The sequence below is a fragment of the Lynx canadensis genome, chromosome D3 (genome assembly GCF_007474595.2).
Source record: "Lynx canadensis isolate LIC74 chromosome D3, mLynCan4.pri.v2, whole genome shotgun sequence".
Taxonomy (NCBI): domain Eukaryota; kingdom Metazoa; phylum Chordata; class Mammalia; order Carnivora; family Felidae; genus Lynx; species Lynx canadensis.
This window is the reverse complement of record NC_044314.2, coordinates 61,235,501-61,262,326: the sequence shown is the minus strand read 5'-3', so window position 1 is coordinate 61,262,326 and position 26,826 is coordinate 61,235,501. Positions and strand designations below refer to the sequence as shown.

At 41.1% G+C, this 26,826-nt stretch overlaps 1 protein-coding gene across 1 annotated transcript in view; it reads left to right on the top strand.

The window, feature by feature from the left end:
* LOC115528584 overlaps positions 1-26,826 on the top strand; it is a 140,297-nt gene that overhangs the window by 98,821 nt on the left and 14,650 nt on the right. The window contains exon 4 of the mRNA XM_032595340.1: positions 24,645-24,807. Within this exon, the coding sequence (XP_032451231.1) occupies positions 24,645-24,807 (163 nt within the window). The remainder of the gene's footprint in view (positions 1-24,644; positions 24,808-26,826) is intronic.

Genomic DNA, 26,826 nt, shown 5'->3' with positions numbered 1-26,826 from the left:
TTACCTTAGTCTAAAGTCCTGTAAGATGAGGGAACTCAGTCTTAGCTTTTCTTTAAACTCCCTGTCATGAGATGGCCACATTTCAGCATAAGATAGTAGATAGAGGTCCCGTTCATTCTTGTTATAAGCACTTACTCAGTGTTGCCTCAGCCCATTCAAGCTACTGTCACAGAATACTGCCGACTGGGTGGCTTAAGCAACAAACTTTTATTTCTCATGGTTCTGGGGCTGGGAAGACCAAAATCATGACGCCGGCAGATTCAGTATCTGCCAGAAGAATTGCTTCCTGGTTCAGAGACAGCATTTTTTTCTCTGTGTCCTCACATGGCACAAAGAGAGCAGGAGAGCTCGCTGGGGACTCTTTCATTAGGGTATTAATCCCATTCGCGGGGGCTCTGCACTCACGACCTCATCACCTCCCAAAGGCACCCCTTTTATTTTATTTTATTTTTTTTTAATTTTTTTTTCAACGTTTATTTATTTTTGGGACAGAGAGAGACAGAGCATGAATGGGGGAGGGGGCAGAGAGAGGGAGACACAGAATCGGAAACAGGCTCCAGGCTCTGAGCCATCAGCCCAGAGCCTGATGCGGGGCTCGAACTCACGGACCGCGAGATCGTGACCTGGCTGAAGTCGGACGCTTAACCGACTGCGCCACCCAGGCGCCCCGCAAAGGCACCCCTTTTAATACCATCACATTGCTGGTTGGGATCTCATATGAATTTTGAGAGGACACAGACATTGAGTGCATAACAAGTGCCTGTAATTCCCACACAGTTGGAAGAAAAGCCAGAAGATCTTAACATCTGAGGCTGTACGTCTCTATATGACATATAGTTACATATATATAACATATAACGTATAGTTACATATAGTTATATATAACATGTAACATATAGAAATGCATTAACATTTCTTTTGCAATTGATCAGATTTGCTGTTTTCTTTGATCTGCCAAAATATCTTGTGTATACTTGAAACACATTAAAAGCCACAGACTAATATATGTACAGAGGTGTGTATGTATGTCTGTATATCACGAAAGTAGGTGATTTGCATTTCTTACGTTGTTGAAAGCTTTACCATAGGAATTTGGCTCAGAACTTAGAAAATGACTTTAAATTCAAGTATAGTGACATCAGTCAGTAAGTATTTGGTGAACAGATCTATTTTTCTTCTAGAAAAAAAAAAAAGATGTAATCCTTCATTGAAATTTATCTCTCTCTTAAAATATGGCTGGAAAAAAAGATTTTCTGATTTGTAATCCCCATCTTCACTAAATCAGGTCATTGTGACTAATATAAACAGTCTGAGTTAATGAGTGATAAAGATCAGGTCCTATGGAAAATGATGCAGTCTTGAACTAAAATCCTAAATTCTCAGGTGGTTACCTTGGCACCTTGTCCCATACAAAATTAGAGGTACCAGAAGGAATGTTTTAGATTTCATTAGTAACATGAACAAATGAACTGTGTAATATATCACTTAAAGGTTTCAAGTCTTGGTGTAGACAGCATGATGAATAATAGACAGGAAATTCGTGCTGTTTGATATGGACGTAGAATTTGGATGTTGAGTCTATAAAATGGAATGTTTTGGAGACTTATGCTAATAGTCCGATACAGGCATGGGGTTCAGATTTCTTATTTGCTCTACGTCTTACTTGCAATTCTGAAATTAGCTCTTTCATAGCTCAAACTACTCTGAAATGTCTTTTCCAGTTAAACACCTTAGCTAGAGGCCAAGCCATTATTGCTTGTGGGAAGTTGCAGTTTGTGTTAAGTGTATGTCATAGGAACTGTTTGAGTGTTCCATCGGACCCTTAGAAATGCATCATCCTGGATGACCAAAGTGGAAACAGTTCCTTCTGACTCTTCTTTTTCCTGATCTATCTTTACACATGCCCGTAGGCACATAAATGCGTCTGCACACAAGATATGTGAAGTGGCACACAATTACAGTTTTGCACCATTTTCTGTAGCTTGGTCATTTCATTTCCATAGTGACCTGTGAGTGAAGAGTGAAGTAACTTCTTTTCACACGAGCAAGTGGCAGTTAGGTCTCTCTGATCGTCAAGCCTGCATACTTCTTTGCTTTGCTAACCTCTCAGATGTGAATCCGGGTGGAACCCGTCAGGGGGAATCCCGCCGCCAGAGTGGTGATGGTGTGAATGTCACTGGTTGTGTTCTTTACGCTTTCCTGGCCTCAAGTGATTGCATCCATCTTCTCGCCTCACTCCTGCACTGCACGGATTTACACACGTTCGAGGAACACTTCCCAACATCTGAAAAGGCTCTGAGGTTCATTCCCTCCTTGCCATACACTTCCTATTGTCATTACTTCGGTTTAGGCCCACCTTACTCCTCCTTGGGAATGTGAAATGACCTTCTCTGTCTTACCTTCCTGCTGTGTTCCAATTTTTCCATATCCCCTTGCTTCAAGACAGGAAAACTAAGTTGTTTTTACTAAAACAGATATAATGAAATTATTCATTAGCCTACTGAATTAATGTCTGTCCTCAACCTTAATTTTCTACATTTTCCCAAATTGGGGACCCACCCACATTTCCAGATTGTCTCCCACTGCTTACTTCTACACACATAACTCAGGTTTTCTGAAGATTGGAATCAGAATCCGCCCCATACTTTCTAGACTCTGTTTCTATCTGGAACACCCTTTGCTTCGTGCTTTGTTACCAAAATCTTGCCATCTCGGAGACATTTCCCTTATGTCACCTCACCTCTTTCTGGACAGCCCCCCCCCCGCCCCCTGTCCTGAGTTTCCATGTGATATAGTTTCTCTTCATAAAATTTTTACTTCAGAGAGCATCCTTGCCAAACAGACAACCATATTCATGGCTGAGTGCTCAGCCGGATACCAAATGTGAAGCAGATACAAAATAACATTTGTTGCACTGAATCTCAGAGACAATTGGTAAGCTAGAACTTTATCTAAATCAATGTTTCCTCTGCATAATTAACAAGAATTTGCAGTGTTTGCATCTGCCCATGTGAATATCATTTCACAGCAGGGAAAGCTTTAAAGACAGAGTATTAGGGGCACCTGGTGGCTCATTGGGTTAGATTTCCCTTCATGATCTCAGGCTCTGTGAGTTCAAGCCCCACGTCAGGCTCTGTGCTGACAGCTCAGAGCCTGGAGCCTACTTCAGATTCTGTGTCTCCCTCTCTCTGCCCCTTCTCTGCTCACGCTCTTTCTCTCAAAAATAAATAAACATTTAAATAAATAAATAAATAAATAAATAAATAAATACAGACTATTATATGAAGATGTGTCATCTGCTCTTCCAGTGGAGAAGGAAAAGTACTTTAGAAATCCTTAAGTCATTGTATTACCCAAAGAGTTAGTTGCGGTCCTTATTTCAGAAGGATCATATAAAATAATTACAATTTGTTTGCAACACAGATTGTATTTTCCTTTGACTCTAAGAGTATGGTCTCGTACATTGAAACATGTTTAAAGCCATTGGAAATGGGAAAAATCATGAATATTTGTGCATGTCAATGGTCATGGCTATAGGAAGGAGCAGCACTATTTGGTATTTTTAGTTTTTCACATGACGGTCTTCGGACTTGGGAATCAATACTGCATCACTCTGTTGCGGCAATGAGAGGCTGAGCGATTTTTTCTTGTGCAGAAATTGTGTTGAAGGCCATTACCTGAGAAGGAAATAGTTCTGGACCTCTACCCCCACAACTCTTAATGGTACAGTCGGTGGTGAGGAGAAACAGACTCACAAACCTGCTCTTCAAACAAGAGATGGAAACAGGCAGTGACAAACTCCCACAGTGGAGCAGTTAACCAATATCATGCATTTCTCCCCTCATCTCATAAGCTGTGAACAATAAAAAGCCTGGGAGCATATTATTCACAAAGCAAATGGAGAATGCTGAACAAGGAACAAGTCAGTAGCACAGAGAAGTATCGACATTAAATGAGAGAAGTCAGGGCTGCCTGGGTGACTCGGTCAGTTAAGCATCCGGCTTGGGCTCAGGTCATGATCTTACGGTATGTGAGTTCAAGCCCCACCTCAGGCTCTCTGTTGACAGCTCAGAGCCTGGAGCCTGCTTCAGATTCTGTGTCTCCCTCTCTCTCTGCCCCTCCCCCGCTTGTGCTCTATTTCCCTCTCTCAAAAATAAACAAATGTTAATTTTTTAAAAAAATGAGACAAGTCAGAGAAGCCACAGAGATGGTTCCAAATGGATTCTACTGGATGCTGTTCATTGACCTATTTCTCATAAACAGAGAGAAAATTGTTTTCACTTGGTCATCATGAGAACTGTTAGGGTTTGAAATCTTCTCTGCACTCTGATCTGACTAGTGAAATGTATTTACTTAGAAATCCACACAGATACTTGAATTCCGCACTGGAATGAATACCATTTCAGGGGACGTGCGTGTTTTGTATTAGAACACTAATGGATGTAGACCATTGTCCGGAGGAATAGGATGTCCTTGTCCCTAGAAATCCCAAACCAGATGCTCAGGCTTTGCCCTCAATTATTGGGTAGTCACCAGCACTTTCCAGGAAACAGGTGCCTAACTTCTTGAAGGAAAATGACGGTGAGGTGTGAATGTCGTTCTGCTCGGCTCATCCATTGTTACTAGGATACATCTGCTGAGTGGTTGAGTGGTTCGTGTTGGTCTCCACCTCTTCCACCCAAGGGATGCTCGTATGGTTTACAAATTATCCACACGTTTGTTCTGAGTTACTATTAGGGCAGAAAAATAAAAAAGCCAAAACAAGCAAACAAACAAAAAACAAAGACCCAGGCCATCTGTTGCAGAGAGCCGTCAGGTAGAGATAAAACCCGTGTGTCAAAGTGAGTGTAGTCATTCCAGTGAGTAAGCTGAAGTTTGTTTCTGGCTCTGTCTGAATGAGGCACCCCATGGTCACCAGTCCCTCTCAGGCCCTGACACTGCCGACTATCTGACCAATAGCACCATCCCCCAAGCCATGTGTTCTGTTGGTGGCTCTGGTGTGGGGGCCAATTAGTTTCCCAAGGTCATTGGCTTTCTCTACGAAGCAAGCCAGGAGTAGCCCAGTGCTGGTGGCTAGGAAGCACCTGAAAGACAGACGTTCTCTGGGCAAATGATAGTCCATGAAGGCTGCGGGAGAGGAAGAACCAGGTCGAAGCATGAGCCAAATGCTTTTCTCTATTAGAGAATTTCTTCTTGGGGCGCCTGGGTGGCTCAGTCGGTTAAGTGTCTGACTTTGGCTCAAGTCGTGATCTCGCGGTTCGTGGTTTCGAGCCCTGTGTCAGGCTCTCTGCCCCTCCTGGCTCTCTCTCTCTATGTCTCTCAAAAATGAATAAACATTAAAAAAAAGAATTTATTCTCAGTAAGGAAGGGATACTGAAATCTGTAGACACATAATATTAAAACACGCTCTAGAAGGACACTCTAGAGCCATCACAGTGGCTAAGCACTCAAAAATACTGAATTGAAGTGCTTGTTGAATCGCATGGTAAAATGAGAACTTCATTACAGCATAAACAGTGAGCTGTTATTGAACATCCAGTCGCACCAAAGCTATCAACTCTAAAAAATGTTGATTTCTTGTACAGTGTGATAAAGGTGTTAATTAAATAAATACTTCATACCCAGCCTTGAGGCAGGCATGAAGAGGGTAGGAAAGAAACATAAGAAATGGCCTCATTCTGAACTGTTCACTCATTCTCAAATAGCTGCCCCAAAGTTGACTGTTGGACAATATCAAGAGGACAGCTTTTGCATTCATATCAAGGAACCCAAGTGGAGACACCATGGGTCTGGACTCAAAGGAAGAGACCCAACGTGGAACACTGGTTACATCTTGATGAATCATGGGGGTTAGTTAGTAGTTGCAGGGGGTGAAGGGAGAGTCTGTGAGGGGCAGTGACAGCAACAAGGATGGGGTAGGCGTGACCTGTATGAGCACTGCTGAGAAGTCTGGCTTGGCTGGGGCAGAAGACTCGTATCCTGAAAACAGGAGAGAAGCACCCGGTGTTCAGATTTGTAGGTTTACAAATGGCCACAGGTCACTTGAAGAGTGTTGATTTTATTTATTTATAAGAATACTAAGTCTTTGTTTAGGAGAAAAGCTCTCAATAACCTAGCTGTAATCCCATAAACTGGGGATTTGGTAATAGGTCTCGGACTGTTTGAACATAACTTCCCAGAATTTCGAGCAAAGGGATGCACAAAAGAAACCATTTCCTCTGCATCCAGCAGTGTTAATTTTATCCTTGCCATAAATTTTTCTATTAGGGAAACCCCCTGGGAGAAGCAGCCGATGAACAGCTTCTGTGGAAGTACAGTAGCAAAATGCCCAAGGACCTTTGGGACCATCTTTCTTGTTGAATGTTGAGACGTCACAGAGCAATGGCTACCATTCAGTACATTTTCTGTGTCATTCAGTTAACAGATTTACAGATGCAGCTGGTTTAAAAAATGCCAGTTGTACCGAGTGCTTGCTTGGTTTGGTTGCAGTGTTTCTTCCTTTCCTTTGTCTCAGATGGTGGTTTTCGTCTTGAGTCCTCATAGGTCATTCTAGATTGCCTTTGTCATTTCATACTGGATTAGTCCAGCTTGCTCTCACGCTCTCTGTCAGTCTCAATCTCTCTCTCCCTCCTCTTCTCTCTCTTATTGGGTTTACTGAGGTATAATTTACATTCAGTGAGATTCACCCCCCCCCTTTCAGGGTATAGTTCTGTGACTTTCACAAACAGATACATCATGTACCCACCACCACATTCAAGATACAAAACATCTCCATCATCTCAGAAAAGTCTCCTAGTCAGCCCTCTCCCTGCTCAACTGCTGATCTGATTTTTCTTTCTGTGGTTTTATCTTGTCCACATTGGCCTATGAATGGACTCATGGAGCACATGGCCTCCTGTGTCTGCTTCTTCACTTAGCATAATGCTTTTTTGGTTCATCCACAGAGTTGAAAGTATCTGTACTTCATTCTCTTTTATTGCTATTTGCATTCCATTGTATAGATCATTGCATAGATCAGAAGTATCTATTGACCAGTTGGTGGGTGCTTGGGTTGTTTTTAGTTTGGGGTGATTATGAATAAAGCTGTTAAAAACATTTGCATCTAGGTCTTTGTGTGACTATATATTTTTGCTTCTCTTATTCCGGGAGTCTCTAAATTGTCTATTTTGTCTTCAGTATGCCTGCCAGTTAATGAATTCTGCATTACTCAAAATGCTTACTGAACAAACTTTTGAAAACTAAATCACATTTTAACTGCATGGGGAAGTATATTTAGAGATACTCTTTGGCAATTCTATTTGCGGTAGACCAGCACACTCTAATCTTTGCTTTATAGATTTGTATTTTCATGTTTTTGAATCTATACGGGTACACTTTTTTGACAGTTAAAACTTCAGAGTTTCTTTCTTTTTTTTTTAAACTCATGTGACTACCTGGAACAATTTTGACTTGTTTTACAGCTTAGTACTTCTAGTTTGCTTTAATTTGGTAGAGTACAGATCCGCAGCCCTTACCTGCAACCTCAAATTCAAAAATGCCTGGGAACTTAACATTTGAGTCTAATTTGTTGATGGAAAAGCCTAACCTGACCTGAACGCACCTGGTAGCCAAGGGGAGACCACTGCAGTTAGCGTGGCTTGTCCCAGGCGTGTGTGTTTGGATGGGGCCACAGCCCCAGTGCCGGCTGCCAGCACTAAATCATACAGTAAGAGGAGCCTCTCTTAAGTCTGGAAGAGTATGAATCTTGAAATACATTTGGCTCCAAGAGATTTGGAGAGAGGATTTGTGTTATTTTCATCTGTTCTCTACCTGGGTATCATCTTTATCTGTGCTCTGCCCTATACAACTGCCCCACCTGTTTGACGGAATGTGCTAGAGAATCCTTTTCAAACTTCTCCTGTGACCACGCTAGTACCCTTATGCCAATGGTACAATACAATGCAAATATATGAAATTTCAAAAAACAATGGCCGCTCTTACCACATGCGGTACGCTCCTATGTTTTTGTTCCGTTTCATTCTCTTGCTTCATGAAAAAGAAAATGCTGATTGATGACCACTCAGTGTATTTGCTAATAAATGAATTAGTCATGACCTATAGTTGGAAATGAAACAAAGCAAAACACAACACTGAGCTGGAGGGTGAGGCCCAGCATGATATACAGAAAGCTGGCAGCAAATTAGTGGAAGTTAATCCCTCTTTTAGCTGCTTACTGGGAGACATTACAACAGTGACAAATGCTTGTACCTCATGGCATTTGAAGAGTGTCACACTGACGAATGAGAGTCGCCCTGCCTCAGAAATGCGGATGAGATGCGCCATCCTCACACCTGAGATCAAGCAAATGGAGACCCCAAGGCTGTGGATCCTCTAATAACGTAGAGTGAATCCCTGACCTCCAGAGTAGATTTTGCCTGGTCCCCATTTTGCAGTAACTCAAGAGAGCTTTGCAAGCCCACGAGAGAATTATAGCAGGAATGTGCCACTCAGGGCTTTTGTGGGGCACCAGAGCTGCTCTGTGATACGACAGAGAATTTGTTCCAGGAAAGAGACTGTATAAGTTGTGGGCGGAGCCAGGGAAGCGAAGTTCTGACGGGAAAGATGGAGGTGAGGCAGTGCGTCTGAGGAGTGGGCACATCCAGGACTGGAAGTGGGACCTGGTGGGAAGCTTCTGGAAAGGCCTATGGGAAGCTCTGTCTGTGCAGCCACAGTCTGTGCTGGGCCTGGTCTGCTTGACCTGCGGGTCCAGTTTCCAGGAGGAAGGGCTGGGTGTGGAGTGCAGGAGAGCCAGGGCGAAGGACTCCTGCCTGACACCTCTCCGCTCGTCTGTCACCTCATCCAACTGTGAGAAGCCCCAGGACACAGCGGCCCTGCTTCTCTTGTACCCTCCAGCTCACACACAGGTATCTCCTGGGACATTTCTGATTCAAAACTCTGAAGGGTCAGGATTCCAGAAACAGCCCCACCTTAACCAAATTGAGGCAGCACAACCCAGCAGCTAGGAGGTTACCCTAAACTGCAGATTGTTATTCTAAATACCTTTAACTGTGGTCTTCAGAAACCATACTGTTAATGTTCATCATTAATGTCTCCAGTCTGCAGAGACATTACAGTCATATCTGATTGCTCGGAGAGGTCAAGCATTTGGTCCAAAGCCTGAAAACAATTCATTATCAAAACACAAAGATTTCTCAGTCTGACCTAACCAAACTACTCTATTAATAGGCTGTGGCTTAGAATAATTTGCTGCTGTTTTCCTCAAACATTGCTCAGTGGTACTTTATTCAGTAGGCAAGTCTCAGATTGGGGGGTGGGGGAAACTGAAAGAACATGGGAGCTAGATTGGAACCCAGGGCATTGCCCGACGGAAGTACCTATGCGCATAGGTGCTGCCCCAGATGCGTTTCACTTCTCTCCTCCCTGTTGTCTTTTCTTAAATCTGCCCCATATCAGGAGTCAGCGGGGCCCTTTCCCGTCTTTCCCGGCCTCCCCATCTTTCCTTCTCCCCCTTTGCAATCAAGCATTTAAATGTTACTGCCACAAAGTGTGCCCTTAGGGGTGAAGGGCTGCCTTGAAGTGCTAACTGCTGGAGTGTGGGTGTGGGCAAGCCAGGGCCTGGGGAGCAGGTTGTATGGAGGTACTGGAGGGAGTGTCCCCAGTATAAAAAAGTGACCCTGTACCAGGGATTACATAGCTGCAGGTGGATGAGGCAGCTGGTGTGGTTTGGAAATTAGTTCCATTAAACAACAACAATAACAACAAAATGATTGAGCATACAACTAAACATATACAGCACACTGAGAGCCAGATTTCTCACCATCTGAGCAAAGACTTATAAACAGGGAAGGGGCACTTGGGTGGCTCAGTCGGCTAAGCGTCTGACTTCCACTCAGGTCATGATCTCGCGGTTCGTGGGTTCGAGCCCATCGGGCTCTGTGCTGACAGCTCAGAACCTGGAGCCTGCTTTGGATTCTGTGTGTCCCTCTCTGTCTGCCCCTCTCCTGCTCATGCTCTGTCTCTCCTTCTCTCTCAAAAATAAATAAACATGAAAAAAATATGAAACAGGGAAGGCAGAGACTAGAAAACATCCCGAGGTGTGAAGTTGAAAGGGAACGTATCAGAATGGATTCAAGTCTTTTAAGAATGTATATGCACAGAAAGATGTAGAAATCGTAATCAATGTACATTTTTGTGTGCTAAATACACCTGTTTCCTACCCTGTCGAGTGGGATAGCCCAGAAACAATGGCCAAGCACCCAGACCTCTGAGAACCCAGTTCTGAATACCATGTTCCACTAAGAGAAAACAGGGCTCTCTGGGGACCAGAGAGTAGAAAGGATGGAAGAAGAGGAAATAGGGGACGGGCCTGAAACCTCACTGTGCCAGAAAGTTCGAAAATGCTTCATGGACGATAAGGACGTCACAGGGGCCAGCTTCCAGGGACTCTCCAGCTCAGGGGCAGTCTGAGCCTCAAAATAAATAATGGTAGTTTCAAAATACAATGTGGAATTCTTGGGTCCACTCTGATGTCAGTTGGCTAAGTAATTAATTAATTGGGGATAAGGGGGGAGGGCTTGCTTGGAGCGGAACGGCAATTAAGTACAGGCGCAGTTAACCAGCTTTGGCAGCCATCATAATGGTAGTTGATCCTGGCAGGAGATGTTGATGAGGGTTGAGGTTGGGGGATGGAGGTTTGACAAGGAATGGGGTTTTGTAATTTTGGAATATCTGCCCACAAAATATGAGTCGAGTACAAAAGGGAAAATGGCAACAGTGACCCAACCAAATGACTCAGGTGGGATATGGTGGAATCACGTACCCCCACCTGGTACACAGAGACCAGATAGCATCATCTCTGTGGAACTTTTCACAAGAAGCATGAGACAGATTGAGGGTTATCCTACATAATGAAGACTGTACTCATCCACTGTCGAGATCACGAAAGACTAAGAATGACATACCGAGAAGTTGTTCCAAATGGTAAGAAACTGAGGAGACATGACAGCTACATGCACTTCCCGTGCCTGGGGAGGGTCCTGGCCCCAGAGGAGGACAAGGCACTGTCAGGACATTTGATGGAATAAGAAGGGGGTGGTCATTGGATAGTGGCATGTCGGTGCTGATTTCTGCATGGGAAGAATGCATGGTGGTAACGCGGGAGAGAGCCCTCATTTGGGTGAAGTATTCAGTGGAGCAGAGAGAAGGGGTGACACAGATGGAGATATCCGGTTCTCTTCTTTTATAATTTAGGAAACGGAGAAATTAAACAACTTGCCTACATGTACATATAAAAGCAAGTGGCTTAGGCACCTGGGTGGCTCAGTCAGTTAAGCGTCCGACTTTGGCTCAGATCATAATCTCACGGTCCGTGAGTTCGAGCCCCGAGTTGAGCTCTGTGCTGACAGCTCAGAGCCTGGAGCCTGCTTCAGATTCTGTGTCTCCCTCTCTCTCTGACCCTCCCCCGTTCATGCTCTCTCTCTGTCTCAAAAATAAATAAACACTAAAAAGCAAGTGGCTTATAAATATTGACCAATAACCTCGGCACATGCCTTGGCATTGACATATGAACGTCCAAATGACATTCAAGGTCATTCCTGGCCTGGATCCTGCTACCTTTCAAGACCTTCTCCCACCATTCATTCTCATCTTTTAGATCACAACAAAATGAATTTTCTTAGAATTCCCCAGACACACCATACTAATTGAGACATCCTTTGAAACCCATCTCAGACGTTCAACCGAGGGAGCAGCCCCTGTTGCCTCCTTGACAAATAGAGCTCACCCATCGTTCCCTCTTTTTGCTGACACTTCTACACATGGGTAATATTGATAATATTGACTTCACCCATCTTCAGGAGTTTATTGGCCTCCTACCAGCCTTTCTTAGTTGCTACAGCCGGGCGCAGTGTCTTTCTCTGCACCGTCTGCCTAGGGCCTGGCAAAATGCCTGTGAGCTGATACATACTCATACATATTTGTTGAATTAAATTAACAGGAATGGGGTTCACTTCAAGGTCTTTAAGTCCAAAGTTCATGCTGTTTTCTTTATTCCGTGTTAGCTTTCCGTAGTGACACACAAAGCCTTTTGCTTTTTTTGGATCCAGTGTTTATCAAGATGATAAATGAGCTACTTGGTTGCAGCCACACATCGCATGTCTTACTTTCTTTCCAACAAAATTAATCGTAGTTCATTTTCCCCAAGCTGTTCAACACGGGAATTCAAACAAGGGGGAACCTCTGATGTGGCACGTTGTGTTTACTCCAGTGTGGTTTCAGGATGAAGACCTCTGATTGTTTTTAATATTATCCTTGTAGCCCCACCTCCACCAGAACCTGGTAGCTCACCAGCTGGACAGTGTGACCAGTGCTTTGTTTTCAAGTTGGAAGGCAAGCCACTTCGGGATATGCTCCAGGTGGTGCAGTTCTGGTTTTTGTGAATGTTATGACGGAGTTTTCTCCTTTGTTATGAATACATGACGTGGAGACTCCAAACAGTGATCTATAGGATTTAGTGGTGGTGGTGCTGGACAGACTATCCTCTGAGGGCTCAGAGAAAGTAAGTAAGAAGAAGACAAATCCAAGAGGCGGGCATAGGCGGTTCCCCAGCAAGGAATAGAGGACAGCTGGAGGAAGTTCTTGGTCACTGCATTTTTATCAATATTTTTGATAAACCATAAGAAAAGATTTCTGAGGGGGTTTCACCAGGACCTTGCCTTGGTGGTAGCCTTTTTGTGGCCACAAAAATCAATAAACAGGAGGCATATGAGGAGCTCTCAAATGCATGGAGAAGTGGACAGGAAGTGAGACCAGTGGATAGAATGTATGATCAGTTACACAGAGGCTTCTATCAACAAGTTCAAAAGAGCACACACGTGAGTTTTGATTGGAACAAGTGCAGAAGATGTGGGTGAAAATTCACGCTGATAGAAACTACATCAGCGAAGGTCCAGAAGTTGGAAGAAATATGTCCTTGTCATAGGATGGTGAGACCCCTAGAGGAAGGTCACAAGTTCAGGAGGAACCAGAAATCAGATTAAACATAGGGAAACTTGAACTTCACGGAGAGAATTTTGGATTTGATGCTAAGTTTTAGGGTAGTTTTTAGAATATTGCCCATGAGAGTCATGTGGCAAAAGGAGTGCATTTTATTGTCTGTTTTGGGGGGTTGTTTATTTTGTATTTTGTTGTAGTGTTTTGTTTTTATTTGAATTCCACTTAGTTAACACACCATGTAATATTAGTTTCAGGCATACAGGTTAGTGTTTCAACACCAGGTGCTCAGCACAGCTAGTGCCCTCCTTAATCCCCATCTCCTATTTAACCCATCACCCCCACCCACCTCCCTCCTGGTAACCATCAGTTCTCTATAGTTAGAAGTCTGTTTCTTGATTTGCCTCTCTCTTTTTTCCCCCTGCTGGTCATTTTTTTTTCCTTAAATTCCGCATGAGTGAAATCATATGGTTTGTCTTTCTCTGACATCATTTCACTTAGCTACATCCATGTGGTTGCGAATGGCAAGATTTCATTCCTTTTATGGCTGAGTAGTATTCCATTATATATAATACATATTAATGTAATATATATTAATGTATTAATGCAATATATATTAAAATAACATAGTATTACACAATATATAATGTAATATAATATAACATATTAATATAACTTACTAATATAATATATTATGATAGATTAATATAATGTATTATGATATATTAATATAATATATCATTACATATTATATTATATAATATATTCAGTTATATAATTTATTTATGTAACTTAATTATATATAATTGTATAATTAATTCTTTACTTATCCTTCTTCTACTTTCTTTATTACTCAATTCTCTACTCTCTTCTCTTCCCTTATCTCATCTCTCCTTTCTGTCTTCTTTCTCTCCTTTTCTCCCTCCCTTTCCTTCTTCCCCCCCTTCCCTTTCCCTTCCGTTTCCCCGCCTTCTCCTTCCACTCCTTTTCTCCCGCCTCCTCATTCGCTCTCACCCCTCTTTTCTTCTCGCCTCTTCTCTTCTTCTCTTCCTCTCTTTCTCTCTTCCTCTCATCTCTTCTTCCTCTCCTGCCTTCCTTATTCCTCTTCTATCTTCCTGTATTAACTGTTATTATGTATAAGTATTATGTATTAATATATATAATATATATATAAATCACATATTCTTTATCCATTCATCAGCCGATGGACATTGGGATCTTCCCATAATTTGGGTATTGTAGATAATGCTACTAGAAACACCGGGTGCCTGTATCCCTTTGAGTTAGTGTTTTGTATTCTTTGGGGTAAATACCTATTAGTGTTTAGATAGCAGCAGTGGTGTGCCGGTAAATGTGGAACAACCAGCTCTCTGGGGAAAAGTGCACTATTGGCAGCATTTGCCAACTTCCATGATGTAAATACTCGTACTGTAGTCAGTTTCAAGCCAGTAATACATCGTCACTGAACACAGCTGGAACCAGCCAGCTCCAGCACACTCCTGAACAGCTAAGTACATAAGGACAAATGATTTGACAGTCACCTAACCCTACCCTTCCTTCCCTACCCTTTTGTGAATGCCCTCCATCAGAGCAAGAACCTTAGGATTCTCTTAACTGACCTTCTGCCTCATAAATAACAGAAGTGAAAAGCCATCTGCACACTTACATGAGAGGGAAGTGTGTGTGTTCCAAATGGAAAGTAGCAACTTGTCACAGTGAGATAAGTGGATCAAAATATTTGAGTACTGTTTCACCTTTAAGGTGCTCACAAAAATCTTGCCACTAATAAAAAAAAAAAAATCCTGAAAATCCAGCATCAGCTCATACCTTTAGGATATTAGAAATTGGTATGCAATTGCTATTTTAGGGTAGAAAAGGTTTCAAAGTTCACAGAAATGAGCTATTTGGATTCTCCAATGCATCAACAACTGTGGAATTCTGTTTGAATTCCTTGATTTGGATACTGAAAGTGATTCTCAAAAAGTGGTACATTTCTTTCCAGAGTTTCTCATCTATACCTTGATTCATTGACATCAACTCTGTTGGTTTTGGTTTATGTGACTTGCTGTATGAAATCATATATTCAATAAAGAGATAGCCTCCATCCATATTTTCAAGACATATGTGGGAAACCATTGAAATCAGAGTTCTATATTTCACATTAAGGTTTTACTATTAGATATACATTCACTCTGTTCTTAAAGTGGTTTACTAAATCTGAGAGACTGATGGACGTCAGAGTACTTAAGCTTAAGAAAATCAAAAGTCTGACTGCTAGCGTGTGAACTTCAGAGGCCACTAAAGAACAAGGTAAACCATATTTATAGCTTGTATTCATTTAAATAATGCTCATATGATATTTTAATCATCTATTGGAATTCAATTGAAGCTGACCTTTCTACTAACTCTGAACCGAAGGACTTGCCTCCCCAAAGGAGTTGCACAAATTAAATTATTCTTCTTGAACTTCTGGAGGTGACTGTGGTTGCTTTTGTATCTGGATGTTTCTTCTCAGCAATACTGAAACTTCACCATTTTTCTTCTCTCCCAGTCCCATCTCAATTCCACTGCCTCTTTATTTTGGATTTTTCTAGTTGGAATGAAATTTTAGAGTTCAGAAGACCCTGAAAAATCATTTCGTAGATGAGAAAATCTGAAACTTAGAAAAATTTCCATGTGCCCATGGAAATACCCACATGCTGCACTATTTCTCTGCACCTTGATGGGAAGGATGGTGATTAAATTTGATTAATGAGTCAGACCAAATACAATCATGGTGATTACAGCATTGATTGGTCACTATTCCCTGAAATCATAAAACTCCTAGGGGAAAAAAAATAGGCCATGAGCTCCTTCCATCTTATTGTTGAATTTTGGGATCTGACTCCAAAAGCAAAGGTAGCAAAAGCAAAACTAAACAAGTTGGACTTCATCGGAAAACAAAACAAAACAAAACAAAACAAAAAAACTTCACAGCAAAGGAAACCATCAACAAAATGAAGTCAGTTCACTAAATGGGAGAAGATATTTGCAAATCATATATCTGTTAAGGGGCTAATATCCAAAACACATAAAACTCAAATAATTCAATAGCAAAAACCCAAACAATCCAATTTTTAAAAATGGGCAGAGGATCTAAAAAGACATTTTTCCAAAATAGACATGCAGATGGCCAACAGGCACATGAAAACATGTTCGGTATCACTTATTGTCAGGGAAATACAGATCAAAATCACAGTTAGATACCACCTCACTCCTGTTAGAATGGCTATTATCAAAAAGACAAGAAATAACAAGTGTTGAAGAGGTTTTAGAGAAAAGGGACCCCTCCTACACTGTCGGTAGGAAAGTAAATTGGTAAAGCCACTGTAAAAGCCAGTATGGAGGCTCCTCAAAAAATTAAAAATAGGTCTACCATATGATCTAGATATAGCTAATCCACTTTGGGGTATTTATGCAAAGAAAATGAAAACACTCATTTAAAAAGATACATATGCACCCCTGTGTTCATTGCCAACAGTAAGGAAATAAGCATTCATGGATAGTTGAATGGATAAAAATACGACACACACACACACACACACACACACACGCACACACACATAATGGATTACTTTTTGGCCATAAAAAAGAAGGAAATGTTGCCATTTGTGACAACATGGGTGGATCTTGAGGATATTGTGCCAAGTGAGATAGGTCAGACAGAGAAAGACAAATATCATATGATTTCACTTGCATGTGACATCTTAAAAAAACGAAACAAATGAACACACAAGACAAATGAACAATTAAGACAAAACAAAATTCATAGATACAGAGAACAGATTGGTAGTTATCAGAGGGGAAGGAGGTTCGGAGGCGGACAAAAAGGATAAAGAGGGGTCAACTGTATGATGATGGATGGTAACTAGACTTACTGTCATCACTTTGTAGTATGTACAAATATCAACTTATTGTACACCTGAAATTGATATGTTATGTAGCAGTTTTACCTCAATAAAAGGTCACTATCTTTTCCAGCCAAGATAATTGCCTTCATGTTTTTCACATATGTTCTACACAAGGAATTTAGGCAGTATGACTATTCCAACTTTTAAAAATAATGTGAAGAATTAAAGATAAACTTTTGTACCTACCACTGGCTTTCAACCAGTTTAAGACCTTGAGCATTACCAATATTTGATTATTGGTATTTATATAATAGCTTATGATACCCCTCTTACCCTGCCCAGAAATAAGTATTTGTCATTTTCATGCCATTCTGTATGCACGGATCCCTAAGTGATCTGTATTCTGTACTTTTGCTTCTTCTTCTTTTTTGTTCCACGTTATGTTTGTGAGATGATATATCCCTATTTAGATCCATCACACACACTTTGCTCTAGTTTATTCATTTATAGTATTTATTTTGTGGAAGCATAGTAATTTAACCAATTCATTTTCCTCTTGAAGGATAGGCAGGTTATTCCCAATTTTCAGCTTCCTCAATTCCTTTGCTTTTCTTTTTTTAAAATTTTTTTAACGTGTTTTTGTTTTGTTTTGGTTTGTTTGGTTTGGTTTGAGAGACAGAGACAGAGTGTGAGTGGCAGAAGGGTAGAGAGAGAGGGAGATACGGAATCCGAAGCAGGCTCCAGGCTCTGAGCTGTCAGCGCAGAGCCTGACACGGGGCTCGAACTCACAAGATAATGATCTGAGCTGAAGTCGGACACTTAACTGACTGAACCACCCAGGCGCCCCCTCAATTCCTTGTCAAGAGGTAAAATCATTCTCAACAAATAAGATCAATGTGACTATAGCACGATTGGAAAGAAAATGTTTGCCTTTTTAAGAGAACCTGGTGTTTTAAGCAGTTTAGTGTATGCTTTTTTATATGAAAAGTATCATTGTATGCCCGGAAAGCAACACTATCTAAGATAACATTTTATAGGGAAATGTATATATTCATCTCGTTAATTTATTAAAATCGTTCTACACAAAACATGGTTAGCCTGATTTCAAACGTAGAATTTATTTGAAATACAATTTGCTTTTTTGTTAAATGCCCTGTATGTATACTTATAATTAGTTTAGAGGGCCTTATACAAAAATGTACTCTATACAGTGCCCCGTCCGTGGACAACCTAATTTATTCTATTGCCTTTAGCCAACACACATGGAAGAAAACTCTCAAAACTACCCCTTCAGCCATGATTTCTCTCTCAGGCACAAATTTCATGGGACTTCCAGCATGAAATATCGCCTCTGCACTACACATCACACCCGCCATGAAAACACGGCTTCCATGTCCCACTTCCTGCAACCAAATCACAACCTCTCCTGCGATCTCTGTTTCCTTGGTGATTATGTTCCTCCTTTGTTCTAAATCCTTCAGTAGTTCTGGTTATGTGGGTTCTTTGCCAAAAGTCCAAGCCCTGGGCCCAGCCTTAACCCATCTCTCTGACTTTATCATGCCCCTTACCTACCTTCATAAACCCAACAGTCAATTGCCAGGCTAGTACTTGGCACATGATAGATGCTTAAAAAATATTTTTTTAAATGAACAAATGACAAATTCTGCCAAACTGAGCCATTTAACATTCATTAGATGCACTTCCTATCTCTTGTTCTAGAAATGTTTTCTCCAACGTTTGTATTGGACGAAACCACATGTATATATTTCATGGCTTATATTTTCCAGTTTTGACAATTACATCTTTGTGTCCAAGTAACTGAGACTACTCATGGGCTTCTGATCTCCAGCTAGTCCCAGACAAAGAGACATTTCTTCCTGTCTGGGTTTGTATTTTATTTTTCCTGAGTGAAATTATCTAAATGAACTAAAATATCTCATCTAATGCCTCAGCAGTACTTCGCACAAACTGCTGTGGTACAAAGCAAAGTGTAAATATTTGGAGATAACATTTATTCTGCCAGCTTTTATTCAGTGTGTACATTGTACCATATATATGCATATGTATATATAGAGAGTATATGTATATATAGATAGATAGATCTGTACATATATAAGTACTATATGTAGTATATATAGATACATATGTATATGTATGAGTATGTATGTATATATAGTAAGGATAAGAGATCATATGTCTATATATAGATACATAGATTACATTCATGCATATATGCACATACATACCTATACATTATATATACACACATGCCATGCATATATAGACATATATATGTATATGTATGTAATATTAATATATGTATAGATATATATGTAATCTCTATATATAGATACCACAGAGGAAGTAGAGTAGGACAGCCCTTCCTTTGGTAAATAATCGAGTAGGCATAATATGGTTAAACAGTTTTATGATTGAGTATGTGCAAGGTATGGCAGGCTTCTAAAGGAGGGAGTGTTCAAGGACTGGAGATGGAAGGGGTTCACAGTGGAGATGTGGAAGTGGGTTGTGAGAGATGAAACAGAAATGTAAAAGTGTCATTGGGAGAAAGGGCCACTGTTGCCTGTGGGAAAAGATTGCACAGTAGCTCATAGGGGAAAACACTTGCAGATTCTGGTGCTTGCGTTCAAGATGGATGGAATTTGAGGTACAAGGAAATCATAACAGAGTTAGGGCAGCCAGGCCCGGAACACAGAAGGCCTCATATGTCACACTCAGCGATATGGACCTTTTCTGTAGGCATCACAGTTGACATGCTCGACCTTATGCTTCTAAAAATTAAGCTCTGGTAGCAATATGGAGACCTGACTGGCAGAGAGGACAACCTGAAACAAAATAGTAAGGATGCTATTCCAGTAATCAAGGAGCAGAACTGAGCTGTGGGAATAAAATGGCAGTAAGAGAGACAGTATGGAGACAGAACCTCCAGGTTTTCAGTGAGAGAGTGGTAGGGTCCAGGTTCTCTCTTGGCTGCTGGATGGATAACAGCACCCTTTTTCAAGGTGAGGAATATCACTGGAAGGACAGATTTTGGAATAAAGATAGCATTTAGTTTTAAAAGCTGTAGAAGTGGGGGCGCCTGGGTGGCGCAGTCGGTTAAGCGTCCGACTTCAGCCAGGTCACGATCTCGCGCTCCGTGAGTTCGAGCCCCGCGTCAGGCTCTGGGCTGATGGCTCAGAGCCTGGAGCCTGCTTCCGATTCTGTGTCTCTCTCTCTCTCTGCCCCTCCCCCGTTCATGCTCTGTCTCTCTCTGTCCCAAAAATAAATAAACGTTGAAAAAAAAAATTAAAAAAAATAAAAGCTGTAGAAGTGGAGATATCTGGTAGGAAAATGGGTATCTGTTTGTGTGTCTCAGGGGACATGTTAGGACTGAGTATGTAGATTTGTAAGTCATCATGTTGGTGCCGACTGGAGCCTGGGGAATAGATACATCATCCAGGTCTACCATGTAGAGTTAAAAGAGAAATAAGTGAAGAGTAGAACCTTGCAGACTCATCAATATTTGAGCAGAAAAGAAGAGTCTGTGGGCACAACCCACCCCGTGTTTCTGAGTGGGATTTCCCAGCAGTGTGAGATTTCAAGAACATCCATGGGTAGGTGGGTAACTGGAAAAGAGAGGCGAGAACACCGAGTAGATTTGAGGGCAGCAAGAGCTGATCTTGCTTGTCAAGTGCAGCGCAGAGGTGGAGTAGGATAAGAATTAGAATGGGTCGTTTGGGCCTTATAGCTGGGAGATCACTGGTGACCCTCGACAGGGCATTTTCTGAGCAGTGTGGGGAAAGGAGCCTGTTGCACTAGGTGGAGGACAGGTGCCGGACTATCCGAGCAAAGACAGGTGCAGTGAGGGGTGGCTGTACTCACCAGACAGCTTGGAACAGAAGTGCTCTGCCCCTAGGTGAGAAGTTGAGCCAGTCATTTAACCTTTTCCCTTTTTGGCTTCCAGTCTGTAAGATGAGGAGGACTGGACTATTTCTAGTTATCTTCCAGCTGCATAATTTCAATGACTTACGGAGTCAATGGATGGATGGTTGGACAATCGGATGTGAGAAGGGACTGAGATGCCACTGACTTCTAAACTCATTTGAGACCTATTAAAAATCGAATTTATAAGGATTAGCTACCCATTAGGGTAGTTTCCAAAGTATCTATTAATTTCAACCAAAAATCTAGACCAATAAGCAGACGGTAACCCAACATTTCCTAAGACCTGTTCCACGAACACCAGCTCAGTAAAATGTAACAGGTATTAGATAAAACTTTTAAGAAATGATTTTTGGTCAAATAAATTTGGGAAAGAGTCTTAACTAAATCAGTTTTTTTCTTCCAAGGTTTTATTTAAATTCAAGTTAGTTAACATATAGTGTAGTATTGATTTCAGGAATACAATGGAATATTACTCAGCCATCAAAAATAATGAAGTCTTTCCATTTGCAACCATGTGGATGTAACTAGAATGTATTATGCTCATTTGAAATAAGTCAGTCAAAGAAAGACGAATACACTATGATTTCACTGATATGTGGAATTTAAGAAACAAAACAGATGAACATAGAGGAAGGGAAGGAAAAATAAAATAAGATAAAAACAGAGAAGGAGGTAACTCAAATTTCTTGTTTTGCTACATAACTTATCAGTCTCTACTACAGTAATATGCACTGTGATTTTCTGACACTTATTTGACCACTTTGTTTTCTTTTATTTCGTCTTATTGTATTCAATTCACAGCATTTCTGGGGACTAACATTCTGATTAGCGTACTTTAGTAGACACTGTCCACTACATTGTCCAAACAATGAAGGAAACTTGATTGATGAGACGATCCCCAAATGACATATCAATTAGACTGTGACCTGTTCGTTGTACATGCTCTTCAGATTCTTCAGAAGTTTCATTGTTTCTTCAACGGTTGCATGAATGCACTGCTTTGTTAACTCAGCAAGCCAAGAGTAGTAGTTAATAGGTTAGCACCTCTGTGGCTGAATGGTTTCATTGCAAATCGGGATCACAGCCCAATCCTGGATCCAGTAGCTGAATTCTATCACAGTGAGGGGAGTGATTGCTTTTGCAAACAGCATTCATCTCCTCCCGTGATGTATGTATGCTATGAAATGTGTCTTCGGGGACCAAGAAACACAAAGCTGAGACTGTTGCCTCAAAGTGACTGCAGACTGGGAACTTAATGCAGTCCACAGGTGGGAAAGGCATAAGGCTCTGCTCTGGCTTCCCGGTCTCTGTGCTGTGAGGCAAGAAGCAGCTGAGGCCAGACCTAAAATCCTTGTTACCTTTCCTTTAAGAATTCTTTTTCCTCTCAACTCCGCTTGGTTGGTGCTCTTCATAAAATGCCACAGTCAACGTGTTTCCCGGGAAAGAGCTATAATAATCTATTCCCCCAAGCCCCCCTGATTAGGACTGGTGGGTCTCTGGAACTGAGCCCCGCACAGCACCAAACAGCCCCTGGAGCCTGGCCTTCTTTCCTGGTCTCTCCCCTGGACCCCTTCTTTCTCTTTCTTTCTTCTTTCTTTTTATTCTTATTTTTGTTTGCACTGTCTGATCACTTTTAAAGTATACAACAAACCTCTCCCTTTTTCCTGAGATAAAATCAATCATTAGATCTCATGCTGTATGTTTTGTTTGGGGTGAAGTTTTCTTAATTAAATCCTCTTACCCTTCCCCCAAATGAAAGGGATTTGCCATTTTTAAATACCTCTGCCACAATCATGTCTGTTTCATTTATGGAGGTAAGAGATCTCTTAACTACTCATGCTTCTCTATTCAGAAGGGTTTAGAGCCATGTATAAAAAAAAAGAAGCTTATGTGGGGCATGCCCTATTCCGGACCATTCTTTAAAAAGAAGATGTGAGGATTTTTTTTTTTTTTTTGTCCTGGAAGATCCTAGATGGGAAGATTCTTTAGGTAATTAACACTTAACTTTTACATATGCTATAGTGACAAATAAATGGAAACATTCTAAATGTACAGCAGTAGTGGAATAGTTAAATGCTGTCAGATCATGAACATGGTGATGTTTAAAAATAATCAGTGAGTTGATGGGTGCCTGGGTGGCTCAGTCGGTTGAGCGTCCGACTTGGGCTCAGGTCATGATCTCGCGGTCCGTGAGGTCAAGCCCCGCGTCGGGCTCTGTGCTGACAGCTCGGAGCCTGGAGCCTGTTTCAGATTCTCTGTCTCCCTCTCTCTCTGACCCTCCCCCTGTTCATGCTCTGTCTCTCTCTGTGCCAAAAATAAATAAATGTTAAAAAAAATTTTTTTAAATAATCAGTGAGTTGAAAAACTATTAATGATCTATTACAGGAGCTAATCATTTTCAAAACATAGTATGAGCTTAGTGTTGTAAACCATCACTATGTATGTCTAGAAACAGAGGAAAACTAGAAGGAAAAGCCACGCAGATATACATGCGAGAACCCAGTAGTTGAGAACATTAAATCTGGTCCTAAAGGGAGCTTGAGTATACTTCTGTTCTCTCTCTATCTGTGTGGCCTTGAGGGAAGTATATTTACCTTTTGGAGACTTAGTTGTTGTTGTTGTTGTTGTTTTCATATGTAAAAGGAGGATAAATAATAATACCTATCTCCATATGGTGGTTGGTTGGATGAAATACTATATACCAAGCTCTTAATACAGAGCAATTGCTCAGTTGTAGTAGATATTATTAACAATGCTTTCATTTACCAAAATGTTAACAACGGTCATTTCTAGGCAATGGGGGTCTTGCTTTTTATTATATTTTATGTTTTTTTTTAATGTCTCTTTTTGAGAGAGAGAGAAACAGAGCATGAGTGGGGGAGGGGCAGAGAGAGAGGGAGACACAGAATCCGAAGCAGGCTCCAGGGTCTGAGTTGTCAGCACAGAGCCTGATGTGGGGCTCGAACTCATGAACCGTGAGATCATGATCTGAGCCAAAGTCAGACACTTAACCAACTGAGCCATGCAGGCGCCCCCCATTTTATATTTTTATCAAAATATATAATGCATACAATATAAATGAATAGAGTATGTATTTGATCACGTGCTTAGTTCCTAAACGAGTTTATCTCTGATAAACATTGAATCACTTTCATTTGACTTCTATAAAGAAAGGCAAAGAGTAGTATCCCTTTGGCATGGAGAAGGAATGCATTGGCCATGGGAAACCCCCCAGTGAATACAGTTTGTCAGTGTCAGGCATTACACTTGAACTCAAATCTTCCAATTCTAAGTTCACTGTCCATTCTCCTAGGTTGAAGGAAGAACATATTAGATCCACCTTTCTTGGAACAGTATGGAAAACAAAATCAACTAAGTATTCAAAATAATGAAGAGGTCCTGCATTCAAGGACTGCTTTAACATTTTCTCTCTTTTTCTCTAGCTTTGATTTACATCTAAGGTAAACTATCTCCCAGCTGCTAGTATGTGCTTCAGCTAGATTGCAGACACCTGTATCTGTGCTGCACATGTGGCTTATTTAATAACAATATGGATCATTAGCATGTTTTAGGAGTGAGAATTGGGTTAGGATCCTTTATAGTATTTCAGAAACTCCAGTGAAATCGTGGAACATTCCTGAATCTTAGTACATTATATAAGATTCTGAGATGGAGGGAAAGCTTTCCAGTCCCTTCTAGGCAGAAACTGAGGATCCCTTTTTTAAAACTCATTAAGAAGATTCAGAAATACTTTAAGATAGTGTAACCATAGAAATAGAAAAACAACTAAATTTCCTCCCTCTTTTTTTTTTCCCTCCGTAGCTTAAAGGGAGCTGATGCCGGCAATGGGATCAGAGTGTTTGTGCCTGATATCGGGATGTTCATTGCTAGTCTGACCATCTGGCTCGTCTGCAGGAACATCGTTCAGAAACCCGTGACCGAAGAAGGAGCACAGTATAACTCGGAGTTTGAAAATGAAGAATTGGTAAATCTGACGTCCTGCATCCCTCTTCCTTCTTTGATTTCTGAGAGCCTTGACCCTTAATAAGTTGTGGAGAAGTGAAATGTGCATAGCACTTAGGCTCTGCAGAGCTTGGCTTAAATGTTCACAGTTACTTTGCACAACCCTCCCTCCCCCGGTGTAGTTCTGATGGGTAGGCAGTCTCCTCCACACCTTGGCCACCAGGAGACAGTTCAAGGAGTGTGAACACTGCCATTCATGAGGCATTCACCCCAATCCAGTGTTCTTTTTACTCTCATCTAATATTATCTCTGATGGTTAACCTTTTAAATTCATTATATTGTGGCCCGTTGTCTAGATACCTTAGTCAATACAAAATATTTAGAGAAGTAGCACCTGGTAGTTTTAGGAGAAAAAAAGTAATTCCTTCCTGAAGGGAAGCTTTCTGGTCTGTGTACTTTGCTCTTCAGAGAAGAATTGTGTTCAGAGCATGCTTTGATCATTATTTTAAAGCAATTCGGGGCGGGGGGTGGGGGAGGAATACACACACACACACACACACACACACACACACACACCCCTTTGGAAAAGTATAAGAATTGGAAAAAGGTAAAAATAATGAGGAAAATGTATGTTAATTTTTATCTATGTGTTTTAGTAGAAAGAGTTTCAGGAGGAGCAGGGAGCACATCAGATCTCACTCCGTGTATGAGAGCAAGTTGGACAGCTCGTCACTGTCCCCAGATCTGTTTCAGAATGTTGCTCTGTTCTAACACTGTACTTTGTTATGTGAGTTTCAGTGACGTTGATTTAAAAAGTAATTGATTTGGTAATTGAAAGATGAAATTTGCAAAGGAAAAAATATTGAAAAGACTTACTCTGGACATTTGACACAAGAGACACAACTAGCAAATGTTTTTACTCAGAAGTTGGGCAAGAACTTTCACCTGCAAAACTGGGGTGAATTGAAATCAGTTATTTTGAGAATGGTAATCACAAGGGCATCAGGGAAGACAATTCTCAGTTATAGCAAATGACTTACTTATGTGCCTCAAAATAGGTAGCAAATTGCCTTGTATAGTTATTAAAAAAAACAATAAGAAAGCGAAGATATAATTCAATAAATCCATACAGACTAGAAATGATATTACTACCTAAAATCACTATGGGTAAAAATAAATGATCACATTGTATATCAATATTCTGCTTTTTTAAATTTTTTTTCAACGTTTTTATTTATTTTTGGGACAGAGGGAGACAGAGCATGAACGGGGGAGGGGCAGAGAGAGAGGGAGACACAGAATCGGAAACAGGCTCCAGGCTCTGAGCCATCAGCCCAGAGCCTGACGCGGGGCTCGAACTCACAGACCGCAAGATCGTGACCTGGCTGAAGTCGGACGCTTAACCGACTGCGCCACCCAGGCGCCCCAATATTCTGCTTTTTTAAAGGCAGACGTTAACAAGTACTTGGTGTAAAAAGCAATTATAGCAAGATAGCAACTAACCTTATCTTTCATTTATGTCTACAAACTCTGTAGGACTTATCAGTGTCTTAAAAATGGGGGAAAACTATGAAAGTGCCTTTTCTTCTTGTTGGCTTCACAATTTTAAAGCAGAACTTAAATTTAATTTCTACTTTTACATTTATTTATAATAGTTTACAGTTTTGAAAATAATCTGGCTTTGATAATTACTGCCCAAAATTGTCCAAGTTTGGTGAAAGTAAACCCAGGAACTTGAGCTCTCCAGACTTAGGATTTTGCATTACTATTATTATAAAAGCAAGACTGGTTTTCCGTTATCCTCATATTACGGATAGAGGGTGAAGGATGCTTATTGCAAATTGAGTGGACTCAGAAGGCAGACTTGGAAGCTACCTAACAGTGTTGGTGTGATGTCGAGAAATGTGTTTATTCTCTTTCTTCTGCAAAATGAGGATGATCATAATCCTACGTCGGAGAGTTGCTGCAACCACTAAATGAAATGTCAAATAAAACACACCTAGGGCAGCGCCTGCTCATTGGGCTGCTTAATAAGATGCTA